General features: G+C 41.4%; 1 protein-coding gene across 2 annotated transcripts in view; it reads right to left on the bottom strand.

Annotated features, from left to right (window-relative positions):
• NDUFS1 (NADH:ubiquinone oxidoreductase core subunit S1) overlaps positions 1 to 23,956 on the bottom strand; it is a 33,746-nt gene that overhangs the window by 1,496 nt on the left and 8,294 nt on the right. For both annotated transcript variants that reach the window (XM_033230573.1, XM_033230575.1), the window contains 13 exons: positions 22,811 to 22,892; positions 22,589 to 22,719; positions 21,961 to 22,146; positions 19,954 to 20,088; positions 19,079 to 19,193; positions 17,747 to 17,892; positions 16,999 to 17,127; positions 12,609 to 12,738; positions 7,649 to 7,809; positions 4,810 to 4,964; positions 2,521 to 2,696; positions 1,465 to 1,599; positions 1,294 to 1,366 (listed from right to left, as the gene is read on the bottom strand). In XM_033230573.1, the coding sequence (XP_033086464.1) occupies positions 1,294 to 1,366; positions 1,465 to 1,599; positions 2,521 to 2,696; positions 4,810 to 4,964; positions 7,649 to 7,809; positions 12,609 to 12,738; positions 16,999 to 17,127; positions 17,747 to 17,892; positions 19,079 to 19,193; positions 19,954 to 20,088; positions 21,961 to 22,146; positions 22,589 to 22,719; positions 22,811 to 22,892 (1,754 nt within the window). The remainder of the gene's footprint in view (positions 1 to 1,293; positions 1,367 to 1,464; positions 1,600 to 2,520; positions 2,697 to 4,809; positions 4,965 to 7,648; positions 7,810 to 12,608; positions 12,739 to 16,998; positions 17,128 to 17,746; positions 17,893 to 19,078; positions 19,194 to 19,953; positions 20,089 to 21,960; positions 22,147 to 22,588; positions 22,720 to 22,810; positions 22,893 to 23,956) is intronic.

Raw genomic sequence — 23,956 nt, 5'->3', positions numbered from 1 at the left:
GTGGGCGGATTGCTTGAGTCCAGGAGTTTGAGATCTGCCTGGGTAACATGGCGAAACCCTGTCTCTACAAAAAATACAAAAATTAGCTGGATGTGGTGGTATGTGCCTACAGTCCTAGCTACTCAGGAGGCTGAGGTGGGAGGATCGCTTCAGCCCAGGAGGCAACAGTTGCAGTGAGCCAAGATTGCGCCACTGGTCTCCAGCCTGGGTGACAGAATAAAATGTCATCTCAAAAATTATACATACACACACACACACGTTCACGTATATACTATTACATATAAATAACAATATATAATTATTAATATGCTATTATATGTATATAATGTACATGTATATGTATGTCCCTGGAGGAAGAGTGACTAAAATGTTAAAAAAATTATAGTTATTTCTTGATAGTGGGAACGTAGTGACTTTTTTTTTTTTTTTTAAGCTTTTAGGTTCAGGGGTACATGTTTTTTACACTGGTAAACTCATGTCACGGGGATTTGTTGTACAGAATATTTCATCACCGAGGAATTAAGCCCAGTACCCAAGACTTATCTTTTCTGCACCTCTCCCTCCTCCCACTCTCCACCCTCATGTTGACTACAGTGTCTGTTATTTCCTTCTTTGTGTTCATAAGTTCGCAGATAAGTATCGTAGAAGTGATTTTTCGTTGTGCTTTTGAGCATAGCTATTATTTTACAATGAAGGTAATCTTTATTATCTAACTAAAATACCTATTAAAAATTCTTAGATACAAACTCTATAAAAACATTAAAAGAGTTCTATGTGCTTTTAGAAAATTAGTTAAAATAATCTATCAACTATTAAATACCTCATAGCCTAGATGCTGTATCAACTGTTCTAAGAATCTGCAATAAACAAGTTTCAGTTTGTCTGTGTTCCTTAAAAACATTCCTAACACTTTACATCAGGAGCAGTGTTTAACATGTTTCACATTAAATGTTTTGATTCTTCCACCTATAATTCTCCGAAAAACCTTCAGGTATTTGCCACTTTGGAAAATTCACCCTAAATTGCTACACAGTGACTTTCCTTACAACAGCAAAATTTTATATTTAAAATCTATTAATTGTTTGGATTTTCAAACTTTGCTTACATTTCAGAAACAAAAAAACTAGAGTAGAATCAGAAAACATGCTTACGTTAGTTCCAATGTTTGAAAACCTTCAAAGATTAAGAATTGCAAACACTATCAATCACAAATTAGAATTATAACACCATATGAGGTGATCTGATTACTCCTTACCTTTCATATTTGGCACAATCATGTTGACAATTACATACCTGTCATGTAGAAGTCTTTTATAGTTAGCTGAGGTGGAACAAGTGGGTCAGCAAGAAGCTGCTGGTTCACTAGCTGCACAAAAAACAAGAGATCAACAATAATATGGAAAACAAGTACTGTTACACCAGTAGACACAACACTATGAAAACTACTCATAGGCAAGCTGTTACCTTTGAGAGCTCATTTGCTTGCTGGAAGTAATTAGCCCCTTCGACATCATCATATCGAACAAGATTAGGAGAGACTTCTTCCAATCTGTTCCTTACTTGATCCAGAGTATCATATGGAAGAGTTATTCCAGCAATCTACACCATGTCAGGTCCCCAAAAACAACAAAAAGCTTTAATACTTAAAAATGTCAAATAATAGATAACTCTAACTATGGTGAAATAATGCAGCACCACTGAAAAACCTATTGGTGTCCATTAATAGACTTACATTTATGAAGGAAGCAGTTAAACAGGGAACACAAATTAGTGACTCTATGAAATGATTAAAGAGACAATGCTATGCTAAATCCAAATGTTTCTGCTAACCTGTTATTAACAATACACAAAGTTTACGATGTATTATTATTTTAGAAGTCAGGATGCTTACTTTTACATCAATAAAGAACAGACGTATTTTCAGGCAAAAGACAAGTCAACAATTTTCAACAATAAAAGCACCAATTTCAGGCCAGGTGCAGTGGTTCACACCTGTAATCCCAGCACTTTGGGAGACCAAGGTGGGAGGAGTGCTTGAGGCCAGCCTGGCCAACATGGCGAAACCCCATCTCTACTAAAAATACAAAAATTAGCAGGGCTTGGTGGTACACGCCTGTAATCCCAGTTACTCGGGAAGTTGAGGCACAAGAATCGCTTGATACCAGGAGGTGGAGGTTGCAGTAAGCCGAGATCACGCCACTGCACTCCAGTCTGGGCAATAGAGGAAAACTGTCTCAAAAATAAATAAAATAAAATAAAATAAAGGCACCAATTTCAAATTCCTTTATTTTTTAAGAGACAGGGTCCTACTCTGTCCCTCAGGCTGGAGTGCAGCGATGCAATGAGAGCTCACTGTAACCTTGAATTCCTGTTTCTGAATACATGTTTCCTATAGAAATTATTCAAATCATCTCTGCATTTCAGATTGGCATCTTCCTTGACTTTGAAAATCATTCTAACAGGCTAAAATATCAAATATCCCTTTAGTAGCATCACTAAGAAATGACTCAGAAATTATACCTCAGAGAGTGCTCTTATAATTTTCCAGTCTTCTCTTGCCAAGCCAGGAGGTGTCACTGCTACCTTAGTCTGCTGAGCTCTACCCTCAGTGTTGACATATGTAGCAGACTTCTCTGTGTAAGCAGCTCCTGGGAGAATAACATCAGCTATGGGAGCCCCAACATCACCATGATGTCCTGTACAAAGATGGAAAATGGCAAACCAAAACTTTATTAAAAACTGATTTTCCACTGTACATGAATATATATCATTTTAAATCCCATTTTGTAAAGTCACAAAAGTTTTTAAAACTAAAATAAAGCAGTAGTGAAGTAATAAAAAATTAAAGCCCACCTCACCCCTAATTCAACTCCCTTCCCAAAGAAAATTATTATTATTATTTTGAGATGAAGTCTCGCTCTGTGGCCCAGGCTGGAGTGCAGTAGTGCAATCTCAGCGTGCTGCAAGCTCCGCATCCTGGGTTCACGCCATTCTCCTGCCTCAGCCTCCCAAGTAGCTGGGACTACAACAGGTGCCTGCCACCACGTCCAGCTAATTTTTTGTATTTTTAGTAGAGATGGGGTTTCACCATGTTAACCAGGATGGTCTTGATCTCCTGACCTCGTGATCCGTCCGCCTCAGTCTCCCAAAGTGCTGGGATTACAGGCAAGAGCCCCAAAGAAAATTATTGTTAAAGCATTTGGGGGCCAGGCGCAGTGGCTCATGCCTGTGATCCCAGCACTTTGGGAGGCCGAGGCGGGCAGATGACTTGAGGCCAGGAGTTTGTGACCAGCCTGGCCAACATGGTGAAACCCCATCTCTACTAAAAATATAAAAAAATTAGCCCAATGAGGTGGTGTGAGCCTGTAATCCCAGCTACTCAAGAGGCTGAGGCATGAGAATCGTTTGAACCCGTGAGGCAGAAGCTGTAGTGAGCTGAGATCATGCCACTGCACTCCAGCCTGGGCGACAGAGTGAGACTCTGTCTCAAAAAACATTCTTTTAAAAAGAAAAAAAAGTATCTTCTCAGACTATTTTACGCAAATACAAACATGTATAATATACACACATATAAAATAGGCAAATAAGTATACTGATGCTTACAAAGTAGAAATGCTTGCAAAGCAGAACTGCTCAGATATATCAGTTTGTGAAATTTGGTAAAGTAGACTGAAATGGGGGAGGATGCAAAGACAGGAATATGACAGTAATACTGAAAAAGGCATAAAAAATTACAGAAAAATTTGGAAACACTACCACCCATTAATAACAACTAGCAGAAGAAAGAAGGTATTCAGAAAAGAAGACCTTTAGAAACATTTGAATCAAATGTAAGAAAGTTGTAGAATAATATATAGTTTAATATAATTTGTGCACATCTGTGTATGCGTATGAAGATGTTATGAAGTACACATATCAAAATTGTCATCAATGATTATTTCTTAAAGGACTAAAAACAGGATTTTAGTTTGTTTATGTTATTATTTGTGTTAAAAATAACATTTTTTTATTGCTCTGTCACCCAGGCTGGAGCACAGTGGCATGATCATGGCTCACTGCAGCCTCAACCTGCTGAGCTCAAGTGATCATCCCACCTCAACCTCCTAAGTAGCTGGGATCATAGACATGCAGCATCACGCCTAGCTAATTTTTAATTTTTTATAGAAACAGGGTCTCCCTATGTTGCCCAGACTGGTCTAGAACTCCTAGGCTCAATGAATCCTCCTGCCTCAACCTCGCAAAGTGCTGGGATTACAGCATGAGCCACGGCACCCAAGGAACAGGATTCAGTTCATATATTTTGGTTTAACTTTTTTTTTTTTTTTTTGAGAGGGAGTGTCACTCTTATTGCCTAGGCCAGAGTACAATGGCACGATCTTGGCTCACTGCAATCTCTGCCTCCCAGGTTCAAGCAGTTCTCCTGTCTCAGCCTCCCGAGTAGCTGGGATTATAGGCACCCGCCACCATTCTCGGCTAATTTTTATATTTTTAGTAGAGACACAGTTTTACCATGTTGGTCAGGCTGGTATTGAACTCCTGACCTCAGGTGATCCACCCACCTTGGCCTCCCAAGGTGCTGGGATTACAGGTATGAGCCACCGCACCCAGCAGGTAATAATTCTTAAAAGCAGTATCAATTATATAACTAATAACACTTGCAGTTTGTTTAAAAAAAAAAAGAAGGGGGAGTAGGGGGAGGCAAAATTCTCAAATGGAAAACATTCAATTCACTAAATATATTACTAAATGGTTTCTAACATACACAATGTACTACCCTCTTTTGTTTCCAGTGTCACAGGTGATACTTACCTTGATAAATAATGAAACAATCCTTTGGCAAATCCTGTCGTGTGATACAACCTCCATCTGCTCCCAGTAGAAACAGCACTTTGGGAGGGTTCTTCCGAATTGCTTCCAGCCCAGGTTTATAGCCAAGGTCCAAAGCAGCTACTTGACTTGCAATCCTGCAAAACAATTACGGAATTTTACCATAACTGCAGTGTTTTCAATGTAAAAAATTAAATGTGATTCTTGGAATAATTTCCTTTCAACAATGTCAAAAAACCCATTTTATTTATTTATTTTTTAACGGAGACAGAGTCTCACTTTGTTGCCCAGGCTGGAGTGCAGTGGCATGATCTTGGCTCACTGTAACCTCTGCCTCCTGGATTCAAGTGATTCTCCTTCCTCACACTCCCAAGTAGCTGAGACTATAGGCACGTGCCACCACGCCCAGCTAATTTTTATATTTTCAGTAGAGAATGGGGTTTCACCATGTTGGCCAGGCTGGTCTTGAACTCTTTTTTTTTTTTTTTTTTTTTGAGACGGAGTCTTGCTCTGTCGCCCAGGCTGGAGTGCAGCAGTGGCCGGATCTCAGTTCACTGCAAGCTCCGCCTCCTGGGTTCACACCATTCTCCTGCCTCAGCCTCCCGAGTAGCTGGGACTACAGGCGCCACCACTTCACCCGGCTAATTGTTTGTATTTTTAGTAGAGACGGGGTTTCACCATGTTAGCCAGGATGGTCTCGATCTCCTGACCTCGTGATCCACCCGTCTCGGCCTCCCAAAGTGCGGGGATTACAGGCTTGAGCCACCGCGCCTGGCCTATGAATATACATTACTCTTATAAGCAGAAAATAATTTTTTAAAGAAGAGGTCTGGAATAAATATACTTTGAATAGCAGGATTGTTATTTTGGTATAGCTTGCTATTTGTTAACTATCTAGAAATAGTAGCCATTCTGAAGACCTACAACAAGTTGGAAGCATGCTTTGAAAGGCTCAGGAATGGTTATCCTGTGTGCCCCAATAGTTTTACTTTTAGAAATATTTCCTACGAAGATAATTTCAAGTGCAAAGGTATCTGTGTATCACTCTATTATTTAAGAAGTTAAAAACTACCATCAACATACATGTTAAAAAGAAGAAAATGGCTAAAAAATTTTATAGTATATTAAACCGCGCCCGGCCGGAAATTCTTATTTGGCAACGAAAACCTATTAAAACCAGGATACAAAATTGTATTCACAGTATAATTTCACCTATGTAACTAAAAAATATTACATAGCTGCTAGGTGCAGTGGCTCATATCTGTAATCCCAGCACTTTGAGAGGCCAAGGGGGCGGCGATCACCTGAGGTCAGGAGTTTGAGACCAGCCTGGCGAACATGGTGAAACCCCATCTCTATTAAAAATACAAAAAATTAGCCTGGCATAGTGGCACGCGCCTGTAGTCCCAGATACTCAGGAGGCTAAGGCAGGAGAATTGCTTGAACTTGGGAGGTAGAGGTTGCAGTGAGCCGAGATCGTGCCATTGCACTCCAGCCTGGGTGACAGAGCAATACTCCATCTCAAAAATAATAATAATAATAAAATAAAAAAATTAGCCAGGTGTGGTGGCACGTGCCAATAGTCCCAGCTACTTGGGAGGCTGAGGCAGGAGGATCACTTGAACCTGGGAGGTGGAGGCTGCAGTGAGCCAAGATCGTGCCACTGTACTTCAGCCTGGGCAACAGAGTGAGACTCTGGTCTCAAAAATATAAAATAAAATATTACATAGGATAAAAAAAAAACTAGAAGAAAATGAATGAAAATAGCAATAATTATTATCTACACATTGTAGAATAAGGATCAGCTCCATTTCTGCACGTTTGTCTCTTTTCAACTTACCTAAATTAAACCTGCATTATTGATGTGGTTAGAAATAAAGGCCAGGTGCAGTGCCTCACACTTATAATCCCAGCAGTTTGGGAGGCTGAGGCGGAAGGAGCGCCTGAGCCCAGGAGTTTGAGATCAACCTAGGCAACATAGTGAGACCTCATCTCTACAAAAACAAAAAATCAGCTGGGCATGCAGCATGCACCTGTAGTTTTAGCCATTTAATACTTGGGAGACAGGGGTGGGAGGATCACTGGAGCTCAGGAAGTCAGGGCTACAGTGGACTGTGATTACGCCACTGCACTGAGACCCTGTCTCAAAACAAAAAAATAATTAAAAAGAACAAAAAGGCCGGGCGCGGTGGCTCAAGCCTGTAATCCCAGCACTTTGGGAGGCCGAGACGGGTGGATCGCGAGGTCAGGAGATCGAGACCATCCTGGCTAACACGGTGAAACCCCGTCTCTACTAAAAATACAAACAATTAGCCGGGTGAAGTGGTGGCGCCTGTAGTCCCAGCTACTCGGGAGGCTGAGGCAGGAGAATGGTGTGAACCCAGGAGGCGGAGCTTGCAGTGAACTGAGATCCGGCCACTGCACTCCAGCCTGGGTGACAGAGCGAGACTCCGTCTCAAAAAAAAAAAAAAAAAGAAAGAAAAAAAGAGAAACAAATCCTTCAGCTGAATTCTCATATTAGCTTACATTTTTATCATTTAATTAAAGAACTTGTTGCAATTTTTGAACCAAGGTATAACTAATATAACAATTTTTAAAGTACTTCCCTTTTTTTCTCAACACTTACTATTTCAAATATTTTTAATATTCCTTATCCTCTTGGGCTCCTCTCACACAGAGTAAAGGTCTATATTTCACGTGTGTAACTGGGATAATGTTGCTAAATGTTGTTTGTAAATTAAATTTAACAGTGTATCAGGAACACATACATATACACAAAATTACTTGAATTTATAGTATATAAAGCAATTACTCAACAAACCTATGAAGGATATTCATAACTTTCCAATCGCCAGTAACACCACTAGTCATCCGAATCTTTTGTGCAATGCTAGAGACAGCTGCAAGAATTGCTGCTCCATCATTTCTTTGGAGTGCAGAACTGCCTAAAACCACCATTGGTTTTTTAGCTTCCTTTAGGACCTATTAAAAAAAAAAACAACTTTGATTTTAAAATATTACAAGGAAGCTGAACACCTAACCACATTTGCCTCAACAATACACGTTGTCCCAATTCTTAGGTCTAACATGAATGTTTTCAATTTGCTAGCCCAACATACAGACACACATATATAACCAGATTTAGTTTAATCCAAAGCATCTTGCCAATGCTACTGTGAAATGCCTGAGTGAGTATCAGCTAAGACACGTTTTCTAAAAGTAATTATTCAAAATAAAAAGCTTAGCAAATTATCCTGTGGTCAGAATAACTATGGGCAGGTCCCAGAAAAATTGGGGAACTTCTCTTCAGAGATTCAGATGGTATTAAAGAATAGGAAAAACCATGCTTAATATCACGTCTACTATCTTCCATCTACTTACCATGCCATAGACAGGGAGGAGGAGGAGACAGGGAAAGCAATGATCACTAGAGCACAATGTTAAATACCTACAATTTTAAGGCTTTGTTTTAAACCATAGTAACACTGAACGACAAAAACTGGGAGAATGCATCCCAAGAGTAAAGGAAACTACAGATTTCACAGAAGATGGCAAATAAGATGTAAAGTTACAGGTTGGGCGCGGTGGTTCACGCCTGTAATCCCAACACTTTGGGAGGCTGAGGTAGGTGGATCACTTGAGGACAGGAGTTTGAGACCAGCCTGGCCAACATGGCGAAACCCCGTCTCTACTAAAAATACAAACAAATTTACCGGGTGCGGTGGTATGTACCTGTAGCCCCAGCTACTCGGAAGGCTGAGGCACGAGAATTGCTTGAACCTGGGAGGTGGAGGCTGTAGCGAGCCAAGAGTGTGCCACTGTGCTCCAGCCTGGGCAACAGAGTGAGGCTCTGTCTCAAAAACAAAACAAAACAAAACAAAACGTGTAGAGTTATAGAATACACATCTCATTTTCCCACTCATCCTTTGTGTTACTCTTCAATAAATAGCTGGCCACAAAGAATCAGCATGGAAATTATGCTGAGATATTATAAAGAGGAATACATTAATAGGAACTTGCCAAGGAAATGTGAATAGTTGAGAGAAATAGTTTTTATTTTATTTTATTTTATTTATTTTTTTTTTTGAGACGGAGTCTTGCTCTTTCGCCCGGGCTGGAGTGCAGTGGCCGGATCTCAGCTCACTGTAAGCTCCGCCTCCCAGGTTTTACGCCATTCTCCTGCCTCAGCCTCCGGAGTAGCTGGGACCACAGGCGCCCGTCACCTCGCCCGGCTAGTTTTTTGTATTTTTAATAGAGACGGGGTTTCACCGTGTTAGCCAGGATGGTCTCGATCTCCTGACCTCGTGATCCGCCCGTCTCGGCCTCCCAAAGTGCTGGGATTACAGGCTTGAGCCACCGCGCCCGGCCGAGAAATCGTTTTTAATAGTCTCAAAGACACTGAAAAATAACACACTCTTTCTCACTTAAAAACTCAAAGAAGCAACACTAGAGAGAGTATTATATCGTAAGGAGATTTTCATCACCGAATTCAGGAAAGAACTGGAAGAGAAACAAGCAATAGAGATAAATACCATTCCAGAAACAATAAAAAACTAAATAGGCCAGGTGCAGTGGCTCACGCCTGTAATCGCAACACTTTGGGAGGACAAAGTGGGTGGATGACTTGAGTCCACGGGTTCAAGTGCAGCCTGGGCAATGTGGCAAAACCTTGTCTCTACAAAAAATTGGCCAGGCATGGTGGTGCGCACCTGTGGTCCCAGCGGCGGCTGCAGTGAGCCAAGACAGCACCATTGCACTCCAGCATGGGTAATAGCCAGACCATCTCAAAAACAAAAAACAAAAAGAAAGGAAAAGAAAGAAAACATGATTAAATACAGGGACAGAAAAGACAGGGTACACGATACAAAATAAATGGAAAAAGGAAAAAAACACAGATATGAAAAGCTAGGCAAGGTTGGCTCATGCTTGTAATCCTAACACTTTAGGAGGCTGAGGTGGGAGAATCGCTTGAGGCCAGGAGTTTGAGGCCAGACCGGGCATCACAATGAGCCCCATCTATACAAAAAAATATAAAAATTAGCTGGGCACAGTGGTGTAGGCATGCAGACCCAGCTACAGGGGAGGCTTAGGTGGGAGGACTGCTTAAGCCCAGGAGTTTGAGGCTAGTCAGCTACAATTCTGCCATTGCACTGCAGCCTGGGCAATAGAGTGAGACCTTAAAAATATATATATAGAAAAGAAGATTCGACATCTGCATTGTTAAGAGTTCTTTTTTTTTTTTCTTTTCAGACAGGGACTTACTCTGTTGCCCAGGCTGGAGCACAGTGGCATGATCTCAGTTCACTGTAGCCTCCACCTCCCAGGTTCAAGCTATTATTTTGCCTCAGCTTCCCGAGTAGCTGGGATTACTGGCACATGCCACCATGCCCAGCTAGTTGTTTTTTTTTTGTATTTTTTAGTAGAGACAGGGTTTCACCATGTTGCCCAGGCTGGTCTTGCTCCTGACTTCAGGTGATTTGCTTGCCTTGGGCTCCCAAAGTGCTGGGATTACAGGTGTGAGCCACCACATCAAGAGTTCTTTTTTTTTCTGAGACAGAGTCTCGCTCAGTCGTCCAGGCTGGAGTGCAGTGGCACCATCTTAGCTCACTGCAAGCTCTGCTTCCCGAGTTCACGCCATTCTCCTGCCTCAGCCTCCCGAGTAGCTGGGAATACAGGCGCCCACCACTACGCCTGGCTAATTTTTTTGTATTTTTTAGTAGAGACGGGGTTTCACTATGTTGGCCAGGATGGTCTCGATCTCCTGACCTCGTGATCTGCCCGTCTGGGCCTCCCAAAGCGCTGGGATTACAGGCGTGAGACACCGCACCCGGCCCACATCAAAAACTAGCCAGGCGAGGTGGCGGGCGCCTGTAGTCCCAGCTACTCAGGAGACTGAGGCAGGAGAATGGCATAAACCCGGGAGGCGGAGCTTGCAGTGAGCTGAGATCCGGCCACTGCACTCCAGCCTGGGTGACAGAGCGAGACTCTGTCTCAAAAAAAATAAAATAAAATAAAAGAGTTCTTAATGAAGGTTACAGAATTAACAAAAAATATATTTAAATCTATTATAGAAGAAAATGTTCTCAGGCCAGGCACAGTGGCTCACGCCTGTAATCCCAACACTCTGGGAGCCCAACGTGGGCAGATCACGAGGTCAGGAGACTGAAACCATCCTGGCCAACATGATGAAACCCTGTCTCTACTAAAAATTAAAAAAATTAGCTGGGCACGGTGGCATGTGCCTGTAGTCACAGCTAGTCGGGAGGCTAAGGCAAGAATCGCTTGAACCTGGGAGACTAAGGTTGCAGTGAGCCGAGATCATGCCACTGTACTGCACTCCAGCCTACGGACACAGCAAGACTGTTTCAAAAAAAAAAGAAAAAAAGAAAAGAAAAGAAAACGTTCTCTGAAAATAGTAATCACCTACCACATGGGGATGGAAATTAGAGAGGAGAAAGGAAGACTTGTCTCTGAATATTTTTAAATATTTTTGATCTTTTAATCATAATTTTTTTTCTATTCAAAATAAACAAGTTGTGGTTTGCTACTTCATCCTCTTGCACATCACCTTCTTCCCTACACTTGAGACTGTTTAAGCGAAGCAACTATCTTGGAACCACAAGCAAGCAAGAACTCAAGGAATACAGGCACCCAGGAGCCACCTTTGGGAAAAGCAAAACAATAAAGGCAACAACAAAATGAATTAAAGAACTCAAATGAAAAAAACATGTACCTCAGAAATGAAAACTGAAGGACTGGTAAAATCTTTTTTTTTTTTTTTTTTTCCTGAGACGGAGTCTTGCTCTGTCGCCCAGGCTGGAGTGCAGTGGCCGGATCTCAGCTCACTGCAAGCTCCGCCTCCCGGGTTCACGCCATTCTCCTGCCTCAGCCTCCCGAGTAGCTGGGACTACAGGCGCCCGCCACCTCGCCGGGTAATTTTTTGTATTTTTAGTAGAGACGGGGTTTCACCGTGTTAGCCAGGATGGTCGCGATCTCCTGACCTCGTGATCTGCCCGTCTCGGCCTCCCAAAGTGCTGGGATTACAGGCTTGAGCCACAGCGCCCGGCAGGACTGGTAAATCTTAAGGAATAACTCCTTTTGTAGTGAAGAAAGATTTTAATTGAAGTTAAAAGTGCAATTCTTCCAGTTTTACTTTGATTTCTTTTCAGCTAATTTCAAGAAAATTAAACTCTGGTAAATAAAAACTGCATGTACAGTATGATGTCATTTTTGTTTGACTATCTAGTCAGCCATCTTGCTTTGCTCTCTGTATAAATGGAGAGATGATTATGATGTTTTATCAATACCTGTTTTGGGGTAGTGGAATTTTATGTAATGTTATGTTTTCTTCCTCATGTTCTTTTCTGTATTGGTATAAGTTTTTTTGGGAGTGGGACAGAGTCTCGCTCTGTCGCCCAGGCTGAAGTGCAGTGGCGCGATCTTGGCTTACTGCAACCTCTGCCTCCTGGGTTCAAGCAATTCTCCTGCTTCAGCCTCCCATGTAGCTGGTACTACAGGCGCACGCCGACACGCTCGGCTAACTTTTTTCTGTATTTTAGTAGAGACAGGGTTTCACCGTGTTGCCCAGTCTGGTCTTAAACTCCTGACCTCAGGTGATCCGCCTGCCTTGGACTCCCAAAGCGCTGGATTACAGGCGTGAGCCACTGCGCCCAGCCTGGTGTACGTTTTAACACTCACATAGGATTATTACAAAAACAGTTGTTTAAATAATAATAATAATTAAAAATCAACAAGAGTAGATACATATAAGTTGAGAGCACCTGGCTAAATGGATGACTTCCCGAAGCAATGTCTTGAAGAATTTTGGGGGAATCTCCCAGGTGGTCATATCTGTAAGTGAGGTCCACTGGACTGCCTATAAGGGCCACTTTTAAGTCATTATGCAGCCAGCTGAAATAAAAACAACATTTTTAGAAGTAAATAACTAAGCTAAGCAGTCACTGGTCTCATCAATCCTAAGTGATACAGCTGTTTACAAAATGTTAAAAGCACAGACAATACATTTAACAGATATGATCTACTATGTACCTTTCAAAACAGTGTTGCAAAAATGCATGCCAAGGCAATTCAATGCATTAATTTGCCTTGAAATGCTATCTAGACCAGGCACAGTGGCTCACACCTGTAATCCCAACACTTTAGGAGGCTGAGGCGGGTGGATTACTTGAGGTCAGGAGTTCGAAACCAGCCTGACCTACATGGTGAAACCCTGTCTCTTTTAAAAATACAATATTAGCTGGGCGTGGTGGCGCGTGCCTGTAGTCCCAGCTACTTGGGAGGCTGAGGCAGGAGAATCGCTTGAACCCAGGAGGCAGAGGTTGCAGTGAGCTGAGATTGGGCCACTGCCCTCTAGCCTGGGCAACAAGAGCAAAACTCCGTCTCAAAAAAAAAATAAATAAAAGGCTATTAGGCCAGCTATAAAAGTTTTTTATTTATTTATTTTTCTTTTTGAGAGAGACAGTCTCACTCTGTTGCCCAGGCTGGAGTGCTGTGGCGTGATCTCAGCTCACTGCAAACCTCTGCCTCCCAAGTTCAAGCCATTTTCCTGTCTCAGCCTCCTGAGTAGCTGGGATTACAGGTGCCTGCCACTATGCCCAGCTAATTTTTGTATTTTTAGTGGAAGGCAGGCTTTCACCATGTTGGCCAGGCTGGTCTTGAACTCCTGACCTCAGATGATCCACCTGCCTCAGCTTCCCAAAGGCTGGGATTATAGGTGTGAGCCACTACACCGGCCTAAAAAAATTTTTTAATTTTAGAATTAATCTGTAATTTTTATTTTGCAGTATTTATATGGCAAGGTCAATTATCTCTTAATTATCCATTAAGGATATTTAAACATTTTCATAATTCATGAAAATATACTATGTTATTCATATTTATTCTCTACAGCAGGGAACTATAGCTCCAGTTCTTCCAAAAAGTTGTTTAAGTGCAGTGACTATATAGTCTGGTTTCTCTGAGATAGTGCTGTTTTTTTTTACCTGTTATCCTGATATAATTATTAATTCCCTCTTTCACTCCCCTAGTTCAGACAAAAACTATATGGCTACCCTCTTTATCTCTAAGATGTAAATTTAAAAGACAGCATGCTACAAAATAACTGGTTTGTGTTCTTAAAAAAAAAAAAGAAAAAAGTCAAAAAAGGGACAAGAAGAGTTATGAAACTAATTGTAAACTAATAAAAAAAATGAAAACTAATTGTAATATATGACTCCAGAATGAATCCTGAGGAAAGAAAAAAAGTGCTATAAAAGAAATTATGAAAAAAAAAAGAAATTTAAATATAAACAGTGACTTATGAAATAATACTGTATCAAAACTAAATTTCTGGCTGGATGCAGTGGCTTATGTCTATTACTCCCAGCATTTTCAGAGGCCGAGGCAGGAGGAACACTTGAGCTCAGGAGTTCAAGACCAGCCTGGGCAACATAGGCAGATCCCGTCTCTACAAAAGGTATTTTAAAAAATTAGCTGGGCATGGTGGTGCATGCCTGCAATCCCAGCTACTCAGGAGGTTGTGGTGGGAGCATCATTTGAGCCCAGGAGGTCAAGGCTGCAGTGAGCTGCGATCATGCTAATATACCTTAGCCTCTGTGACAGAGCAAGACCCCTAATACAAATACTAGCTGAGCATGTTGGCATACGCCTGTATTCCCAGCTACTCGGGAAGCTGAGGCAGGAAAACTGCTTGAACCCAGGAGGCAGAGGATGCAGTAACCCGAGATCGAGATCTCAAAAACCGAAAAAATTAAATTTATTTTTTTTGAGATGGAGTTTTGCTCTTGTTGCCCAGGCTGGAGTACAATGGCGCGATCTTGGCTCACCACAACTTTCGCCTCCCAGGTTCAAGCAATTCTTCTGCCTCGGCCTCCTGAGCAGCTGGGATTACAGGCACATGCCACCACGCCCAGCTAATTTTGTATTTTTAGTACAGATGGGTTTCTCCATGTTGGTCAGGTTGGTCTCAAACTCACAAACTCAGGTGATCCGCCTGCCTCGGCCTCCCAAGTTGTGGGATTACAGTTGTGAGCCACTGCGCCCAGCCTAAATTTCTTCATTTTTTTTTTATTTTTTATTTTTTTTGAGATGGAGCCTCGCTCTGTTGCCCAGGCTGGAGTGCAGTGGCCGGATCTCAGCTCACTGCAAGCTCCGCCTCCGCCTCCCATTCTCCTGTCTCAGCCTCCCGAGTAGCTGGGACTACAGGTGCCCGCCACCTCGCCCGCCTAGTTTTTTGTATTTTTTTTAGTAGAGACGGGGTTTCATCATGTTAGCCAAGATGGTCTCGAGCTCCTGACCTCGTGATCTGCCCGTCTCGGCCTCCCAAAGTGCTGGGATTAGAGGCTTGAACCACCACGCCCGGCAATTTCTTCATTATTTAAGAGAATGCTCCTTATTCTCAAGAAATCCATGGCCGGGCGCGGTGGCTCAAGCCTGTAATCCCAGCACTTTGGGAGGCCGAGACGGGCGGATCACGAGGTCAGGAGATCGAGACCATCCTGGCTAACACGGTGAAACCCCGTCTCTACTAAAAAAATACAAAATTAGCCGGGCGAGATGGTGGGCGCCTGTAGTCCCAGCTACTCGGGAGGCTGAGGCGAGAGAATGGCGTAAACCCGGGAGGCGGAGCTTGCAGTGAGCTGAGAACTGGCCACTGCACTCCAGCCTGGGCGACAGAGCGAGACTCCGTCTCAAAAAAAAAAAAAAAAAAAAAAGAAATCCACACTGAGAATTTAGGTATAAAAGGGCACCATGTCCACCAGAAACTTCCAAATGATTCAGAAAATTAGATTCACACATATCTATATATTTACATATGTAGTATATGTACATACATACACACATACACTATATATATACACAGACACTGAGAATCATAATACAAACATGGCAAGACGTTAACATCAGTTAATCTATGTGAACAGTATACAAAATGTATACAAAGACCATTTCAAGCGTCTTGAATTATTTCAAAATAAAAAGCTAACAAAATAAATTTAAAAGACTGGTAAGGAGAGGAGAAAACGGACCTATTAGAAATCGTAGAAACTAGGCGTGGCACTTCACGCCTGTAATCTCAGTACTTTGGGAAGCCAAGGTGGGAGGATGGCCTGAACCCAGGAGTTCGAGACTAGCCTGGCAACATGGCAAGGCACCATCTCTAAAAAATTTTAAAAATTGGCCAGGCGCGGTGGCTCAAGCCTGTAATCCCAGCACTTTGGGAGGCCGAGACGGGCGGATCATGAGGTCAGGAGATCGAGACCATCCTGGCTAACATGGTGAAACCCTGCCTCTACTAAAAATACAAAAAAAACTAGCCGGGCGTGGTGGCGGGCGCCTGTAGTCCCAGCTACTCGGGAGGCTGAGGCAGGAGAATGGCGGGAACCCGGGAGGCGGAGCTTGCAGTGAGCTGAGATCTGGCCACTGCACTCCAGCCCGGGCGACAGAGCGAGACTCCGTCTCAACAAAAAAAAAAAAAAAAAAAAAAAAAAAATTTTTAAATTAAAGAGGCCGGGCGCGGTGGCTCAAGCCTGTAATCCCAGCACTTTGGAGGCCGAGACGGGCGGATCACAAGGTCAGGAGATCGAGACCATCCTGGCTAATACAGTGAAACCCCGTCTCTACTAAAAATACAAAAAACTAGCCAGGCGACGAGGTAGGCGCCTGTGGTCCCAGCTACTTGGGAGGCGGAGGCAGGAGAATGGCGTGAACCTGGGAGGCGGAGCTTGCAGTGAGCTGAAATCTGGCCACCGCACTCCAGCCTGGGCGACAGAGCCAGACTCCGTCTCAAAAAAAAAAAAAATTAAAGAAAAAAAAAAAAAGACTGGGCACAGTGGCTCACACCTGCAATCCCAGCATTTTGGGAGGTCAAGGCGGGCGGATCACGAGATCAGGAGAACAAGACCATCCTGGCTAACATGGTGAACCCCGTCTCGAGGCGGAGCTTGCAGAGCCGAGATCGCGCCACTGCACTTCCAGCCTGGGTGACAGAGTGAGACTCCATCCCCTCCCAAAAAAAAAAAAAAAAATTGTCTTCCAGTTATCTTTTGGAGTCTCACTACCACTAACCTATTAGGAAGATGTCATTTTTCACATATAAAACAAAGAAATTACGTAAATATTTTTAAATCTTGAATAAATACTATTACCAACCTCTTTCGAATTCTAGCATTAAACAGTGGTGCCTCAAAACGTGGATTTGTACCAACCAGAAGTACAACATCTGCCTCTTCCACACCAGCAATTGTAGTATTAAGAAGATAATTGGAACGCAAATCTGTGCTAGAAATACAATATATAAAATGCGAATTTACTTTAAAATTAATACATACAGAGAATCCATGAAATATTCTATCATCAAACCCATTGCATTTCCAAACAAAAAATTTTATGAAGTATTTCTAAATTAAATAAACATTTCAGATACTTTTTTTTTTTTTTAGACAGAGTCTTACTCTGTCGCCTACTCTGGAATGCAGTGGTGTGATCTTGGCTCACTGCAACCTCCACCTCCCAGGTTCAAGCGATTCTCCTGCCTCAGCCTCCCGAGTAGCTGGGATTACAGGTGCACACCACCACTCCCGGCTAATTTTTTTTGTACTTTTAGTAGAGACGGGGTTTCGCCATGTTGGCCAGGCTGGTCTCGAACTCCTGCACTCAGGTGATCTGCCTGCCTCAGCCTCACAGAGTGCTGGGATTACATGCGTGAGCCACCGTGCCCGGCCTGAGATACCTAGTGTTAAGTGGATTCCTCTATTTCCTATAATTCCTGGTTTGATCTTGGTCTATACGTGAAAATAAACTGGGGGATATGTTGGAGAATCCAGGTTGTCACATTTTATACATAACTTCTAACTAAAAGAAGAAAGGAAAGCCTAGATCCTAGCTTCATATTTCTCACCCAGCTCCTGCAGTGGGGAAGACCTCTTCAGTGCATAAGATGTCAGAGTCCACTCTATTAAGCAAATCTTTGAGAGCTACTAGGGCTTCAGCATCCACCAAGCCACCCGCAATTGCTGCCACATCTTTGCCTTGAAAACTCTGCAACTAAAAACATGAAAAGGGCATCACCAAGAAACCTACATGCAGCAAAGACCACAGTGAAATGTTCAGAAAATAAAACGGTAATTGTTTTCAAGTACAAAAAAAGTTAACAGACTTCTGATTAAAAAGGTTTACAACACGGCCAGGCACGGTGGCTCATGCCTGTAATCCCAGCACTTTGGGAGGCCGAAGCGGGGAGATACCTGCAGTCAGGAGTTCAAGACCAGCCTGGCCAACATGGTGAAACCCCGTCTCTACCAATAATACAAAAATTAGCTGGGCGTGGTGGCATATGCCTGTATTCCCAGCTACTCTAGAGGCTGAGGCAGGAGAACTGCTGGAACCAAGGAGGCAGAGGCTGCAGTGACCAAGATCAAGATGACGCCACTGCACTTCAGCCTGGGCGACAACAGCGAAACTCCATCTCAAAAAAACAAAAAAAAGTTGTACAACAATTAATCAATCAATCTAAAGTGAAAAGCTGCAGAGGTGTTATGTGGGGCCACAGCTAATAACATCAGCTTGGAATGAAGCTGTTTCATATTTAGGAACAAAGGCACTTCAAAATGAGGTCTGAAGTGGAACTATAGTTACCTTAAATGCAACCTCCTCTGAAGTAGCTGCCTTTCCCTCTAGTGCTTTATGTTGTCTTTCTCTAACAAGAAAACTATTCCCTCCACTCATACTCTGGCAAGCTCATATTAATTCTCAGATTCTTTAAGAGTCACCTTCTGTAGGAAGGCATCTTTTTTTTTTTTTTTTTTTTTTTTGAGATGGAGCCTCACTGTGTCACTCAGACTGGAGTGCAGTGGTGCGATCTCAGCTCACTGCAACCTCCAAGGAAGTCATCTTGATATGCCTGTCCTAGTTAGGGATTCCTCCTACATGCTCTCACTCATACTACTCCCTATATAATTACTCATAGCTGCATATAATAATTGCTGAATTGTGCAACTTTCTTCAGTACAAAATTGTTAAGATGCAGGAATGACATGTCCGTGGTCTTTATATCCCTTAATCTAGCATAATATCTAGCATATGTCCTCAACAGATGTCTGTAAAATGGAAGATTACATCATAATCTTGGCAAAAGGAAAAAAGGGAAGAAACATACATCCTCCTTCTTCATGGCAAAGATGTTTCTTGATAATCACAAACACTATTTAACACTATTTATTTCAATTTTTACCATTCCAGCTACACGAGAGAGTGCATCCTCCCAAGAAGTATAGGTTAAAAGCCCTTTTTCATTTCTGATCATCGGCTCAGTAAGTCTTTGACGTTTTAGCCCATCATAGGCAAATCTAGAAAACAGAAATTACATGATTGTGGAATCTTGCTAAATAAGTAACTATAATTTTCAAGTTAAATCAATGAGAAATGTTATTTAAATACAGTACTGGTTAAAGTGTCAAATATCTAAACACCTAGATACAAGTAATTATTTTAGATATTTTTAGAGATGAACTAATTGATTTTAAGAACTTCACCTAAAACTAAAATACCATCTGAAAGTCTGATTTCTTCCCTTAAATACATACAAAAAAAGTTTGATTTCTTATACTTTTAGCTAACTGAACAATCTTAAAATTACAACACAAAATAATCTGATAGCTAAAAAAGGCAAATCATTTTTATTTACAAAACATGAGTATCTCTAAATATTTTGTCAAAATTACATTGTGCAAACTCTTATATTTATTTAGCTTCTTTCTCAAGCAATCATCCCGCCTTGGCCTCCCAAAGTGCTGGGATTACAGGTGTGAGTCACCACACCCAGCCTAGCTTCTTTTCTCTAATGAACAAACTGAAATAAGTTGAGAATGTATCAATCTACTTCAATTTCTCCACGTGGGAGGGAAAAATATCTTTCTCAAAGTAAACACAATATCCAGGGATTGACCTAGGACTATTAAAGTCAGTATTATGTTACATAAGCAGCTCAGATTCCAGTAGTCTATATTCAGTAACTAATTTGCAAATATAAAAGATAATTCTTTAAAATTATCATAAAATTTCTTTTAAATAAACTGCAAAAGTTAAGGAAAACAATATAGCATATACCTGGTTTTATCAGAGATCCATTCTTCATTGATGTCCTCATGCATACGTGGCAAAATCCTCATCACTTCTCCAGTTCTTGTGCTAACCACAATATTACTTCCAACTGCATCCATTACATCAATGGATTCTGTCTTTCTGAGAAACACATATGGTGTTTACTATGGTGCTTTTGAGAATAAAGAAAGTTTCTGTTACCTGGTTTACCAAAAACAAATTTTTACAATTAATTCCCTTTCTGAATTACTTTAAAACATGAAGCTCAGAGGAATTGCAATTAAATAAAAGAACCCCCCATACTTTTTTTTGCCATGGGGTCTCACTCTGTTGCCCAGGCTAGAGGGGCATGATCACTGCAGCCCAGAACTCCTGGGCTCAAACTATCCTCTCACCACATTTTAAAAATTTTTTGTAGAGGCAGTGTCTCATTATGTTGACCAGGCTGGTCTTGAACTCCTGGTCTCAAGCAATCCTCCACCTTGGCCTCCTAAAATGCTGGAATTACAGGCATGAGCCACTGCTCCTGGCACACCTATATTTGAACACAAATTCCGGGCACAGTAAGGAAGCCTTTAAAACTATTATCTGACACGGAAGCTAGTTTGAAGGGGCTCCAACTAGCCAAATCTGGGACGATTCAAAAAGAGGGGCAGGATTTCTGTCTATGAGAGATGAAGGAGCTCAAAAAACCTCCCCACTGAAAAGCAAAAGTAAAGCTGGACAAAAATGGCAAAACCCACCATTTCAGCAGTTTAGAGATGTAAACGCATACAAGAATGTGTTAAGCGTTTATGCACTGAAAAACCGGTGGCTGGGCTCAGTGCTGCTCCTATGCTCCTCTCTACTCCCTCAAAATGGAATTTCTTCGAGGCTGGGGCAGGCTGTGAAGACGAGAACTTCTTTGGTACAGATGGAGACAACTCACTTAATTTGGAGCAACAGGCAAACTTGTCTGTGGAGGTGAAGCTTTGGAGGTCATTGTAGCTGAGGATAGCCAAGATTTTACTAGCCTAAGTTTGTAGTGGTAATTGCGGCAAGCATTCCTAGCAGAGGCCGCCACATGTGCAGGTGAAACCAGAGAGGGCTCAATCTATTCACAAACTCCTGGGTAACACTGAGACCCACAGGGCCCAATGCAAAGTAATAGCTGGGCAGACTTGAAAACAGCCTGAACTTTGAATATGCTCCTCCATCCACATACAGATTCACTGGCAAAGAATTAACTCGTATTAGGTCAAGGTGTCTGAAGTATAATTATACCTGATTACTAAACTATGCAGACACAGGGGAACTCCTAAGAAGCCTCACTTAAAAATAAAACCAAGACTATTAAAATACATTCAAAGAACCAAAGAAAATAATGTTTAAAAATTGAAGGGGATGTATGACAACCACGAATCAGCAAGTAGAGATTCTCAGTAAGGACACAGAAATTACATGGAAACAAAAAGCCAAATCCCAAAGTTGAAAAACATAAAGTTTAAAATTGAAAGATAATTTGTTATGCTTTAAGAACTTTAAAAATATTCACACCTCTTGCATCTATCTACTCCATTTCTTGGTTTAATCACAAGAATGAGATATATACACAGAAATTTATACACAGCAATGTTTTTTACAGATTTGTAATCATAAAGAAATATACAAGCTAAATGTCTATTAGCAGAAACTGGTTAAAAAACATGACATTCCTCCTAGTTGAAAACTAATAAACAACAACATGGGAGACTATGAATTTAAAATATCAACACTATTAAACTCCTTGAAAGAACACATGAAAAAAATAATTTTGTGGTTGAGTACTTTAGAATTAATTTCCAAGAAAATGACAGTTAATTTGCACAGGTTCAATCCATTCTAACTACTTACCTTCTATTTAAAGAGTTTTACTTAAACAAAAAGTCAACAGACCAAAACACCTGAAACTCAGGAAGAAAATGAACCTTAATATATTTTTGAATAGTAATGAATTAAGGACAAAAAACAAATTGTCATAAAATACAAAGATACCTTGTTTCCCAAGGCCGGGCAGTAAAGGCATAGGGCTTAGAGGTTAGCGCACCTACAGGGCAGATATCAATGATATTCCCAGAGAGTTCAGACATGAACATCTTTTCAATGTATGTGCCAACTTGCATATCATTTCCTCTGCCTGTTGTTCCCAAATCATCTACTCCTGCAATCTCACTTGCAAACCTACAAAATAAAAAATGTGCCATCAATGGTTAAGTCCAGCAAAATTATTTCCTTCCTTATTCATGATCACAAAGAGATGACTTTCAAAACACTAAAAAGAAATGAGTATATTTTCAAAGGTGAGCACAGTCCTAGAATAAAAAACAATGAAATGTTTACATTTAATTGAAGTGTAACACACATGCAGAAACCTGTACAAATCATATGGGTACAACTCAGCAAGTTATGAGTGAAAGCAAATGCTTATAGATTTTAATTTTTAAACCACCTGAAGTCGGTACTAAATGAAAGTGAACTTATTTTATTGGTATATCAAAAACAGCATCCCTCTTCTCCCACCCAACAAAAGTAGCCATTCTTTCCAATGTTATTATTCATCAAATTATGACTATTAAGTATACAATGATATTCTATAATAGAAGAAAAAAGGAAAAAAAGTTACCTGATGCAGCGAGTACACTGTATACATCTTGTCATGATGGTCTTTACCAACGGCCCAATGTTTTTGTCTTCCACAGCACGCTTCCCCTCCAAAAATCGGCTCCTATCATTTCCAAACATCATGGACTGGTCCTTAAGTAGATTATTAAATAGTCAATCGAATGCTGCTAGTAAAATTAACATCTGAGACAACCAAAAAGATTGACAGAATTCTACTACATACCTGCAGATCACATTCACCTCCCTGGTCACAAATAGGACAGTCCAGTGGGTGATTTGCTAATAAGAACTCCATCACACCTTCCCTGTATGAAAATTGTAACAGATAAAATGACTCTCAAATACACACACACTGACATAAACTGCTGTCACTCAAAATGACCTATAGACTTTATTTTTTTTTGAGATGGTGTCTCCCTCTGTTGCTCAGGCTGGAGTGCAATGGCACGATCTTGGCTCACTGCAGCCTCCAGTCTCTGCCTCTCGGGTTCAAGCGATTCTCTTGCCTCAGTCTCCCAAGTATCTAGGATTACAGGTGCCCACCAACCCACCTGGCTAATTTTTGCATTTTCAATAGAGGCAGGGTTTCATCATGTTAGTCAGGCTAATCTCGAACTTCTGACCTCAAGTGATCCTCCCACCCTGGCATCCCAAAGTGCTAGAACTGCAGGCGTGAGTCACTGTGCCAGGCCCACCTATAGGTCATTTAAACAACCTTCATAGATGTATTTTTCTTTATACAATTAATAGTAATTTTACATTTAGTATCAGAAATGCCAATTATCTATCATTCTGGTAATATTTTTTTAAGAGACGGGGTGTTGCTATGTTGCCCAGGCTGGCCTCGAGCTTCTGGGCTCAAGTGATCCTCCTGGGTATCATTCTGGTAGTATTAAACACACAATCTGGAAAATGCTTAGAGGAGCCTAGAATAAAGTATAATTAGAGAACATAGAAAATTATGATTTTTGGTCAGGTTTGGTGGCTCACGTCTGTAATCCCAGCACTATGGGAGGGAGGCTGAGGCAGGATGATCACTTAAGGCCAGGAGTTTGAGACCAGCCTGGACAACACAGTGAGACCTTGTTTCAAAAAATAAAGAAAATTGTAACTTTTAACAATACCAAATGATCAAAAGTTGCTGAATGGTCCTCAGAAAATATTCACATTAATTCAAAACAAAAACAAACACAAGCAGTCCCAGTACAATATAGTAACAGCTTAATAAGTCCAGATTAACCCTTCATCATAAGTTGAGCAAGTTACTAAACAAGGATTTTTAATGCTGATCCTAAGGCTCAATACCATAAACTCCTGACTTGACCTCCTCTACTATGTAGTACTCACTTCTATTGCTCCTAGAAGCTGA

The sequence above is a fragment of the Trachypithecus francoisi genome, unplaced genomic scaffold, assembly GCF_009764315.1.
Source record: "Trachypithecus francoisi isolate TF-2019V2 unplaced genomic scaffold, Tfra_2.0 Lachesis_group13, whole genome shotgun sequence".
Classification (NCBI taxonomy): domain Eukaryota; kingdom Metazoa; phylum Chordata; class Mammalia; order Primates; family Cercopithecidae; genus Trachypithecus; species Trachypithecus francoisi.
Note: the sequence above shows the minus strand (reverse complement) of the source record. Positions and strands in the feature narration are given on the sequence as shown.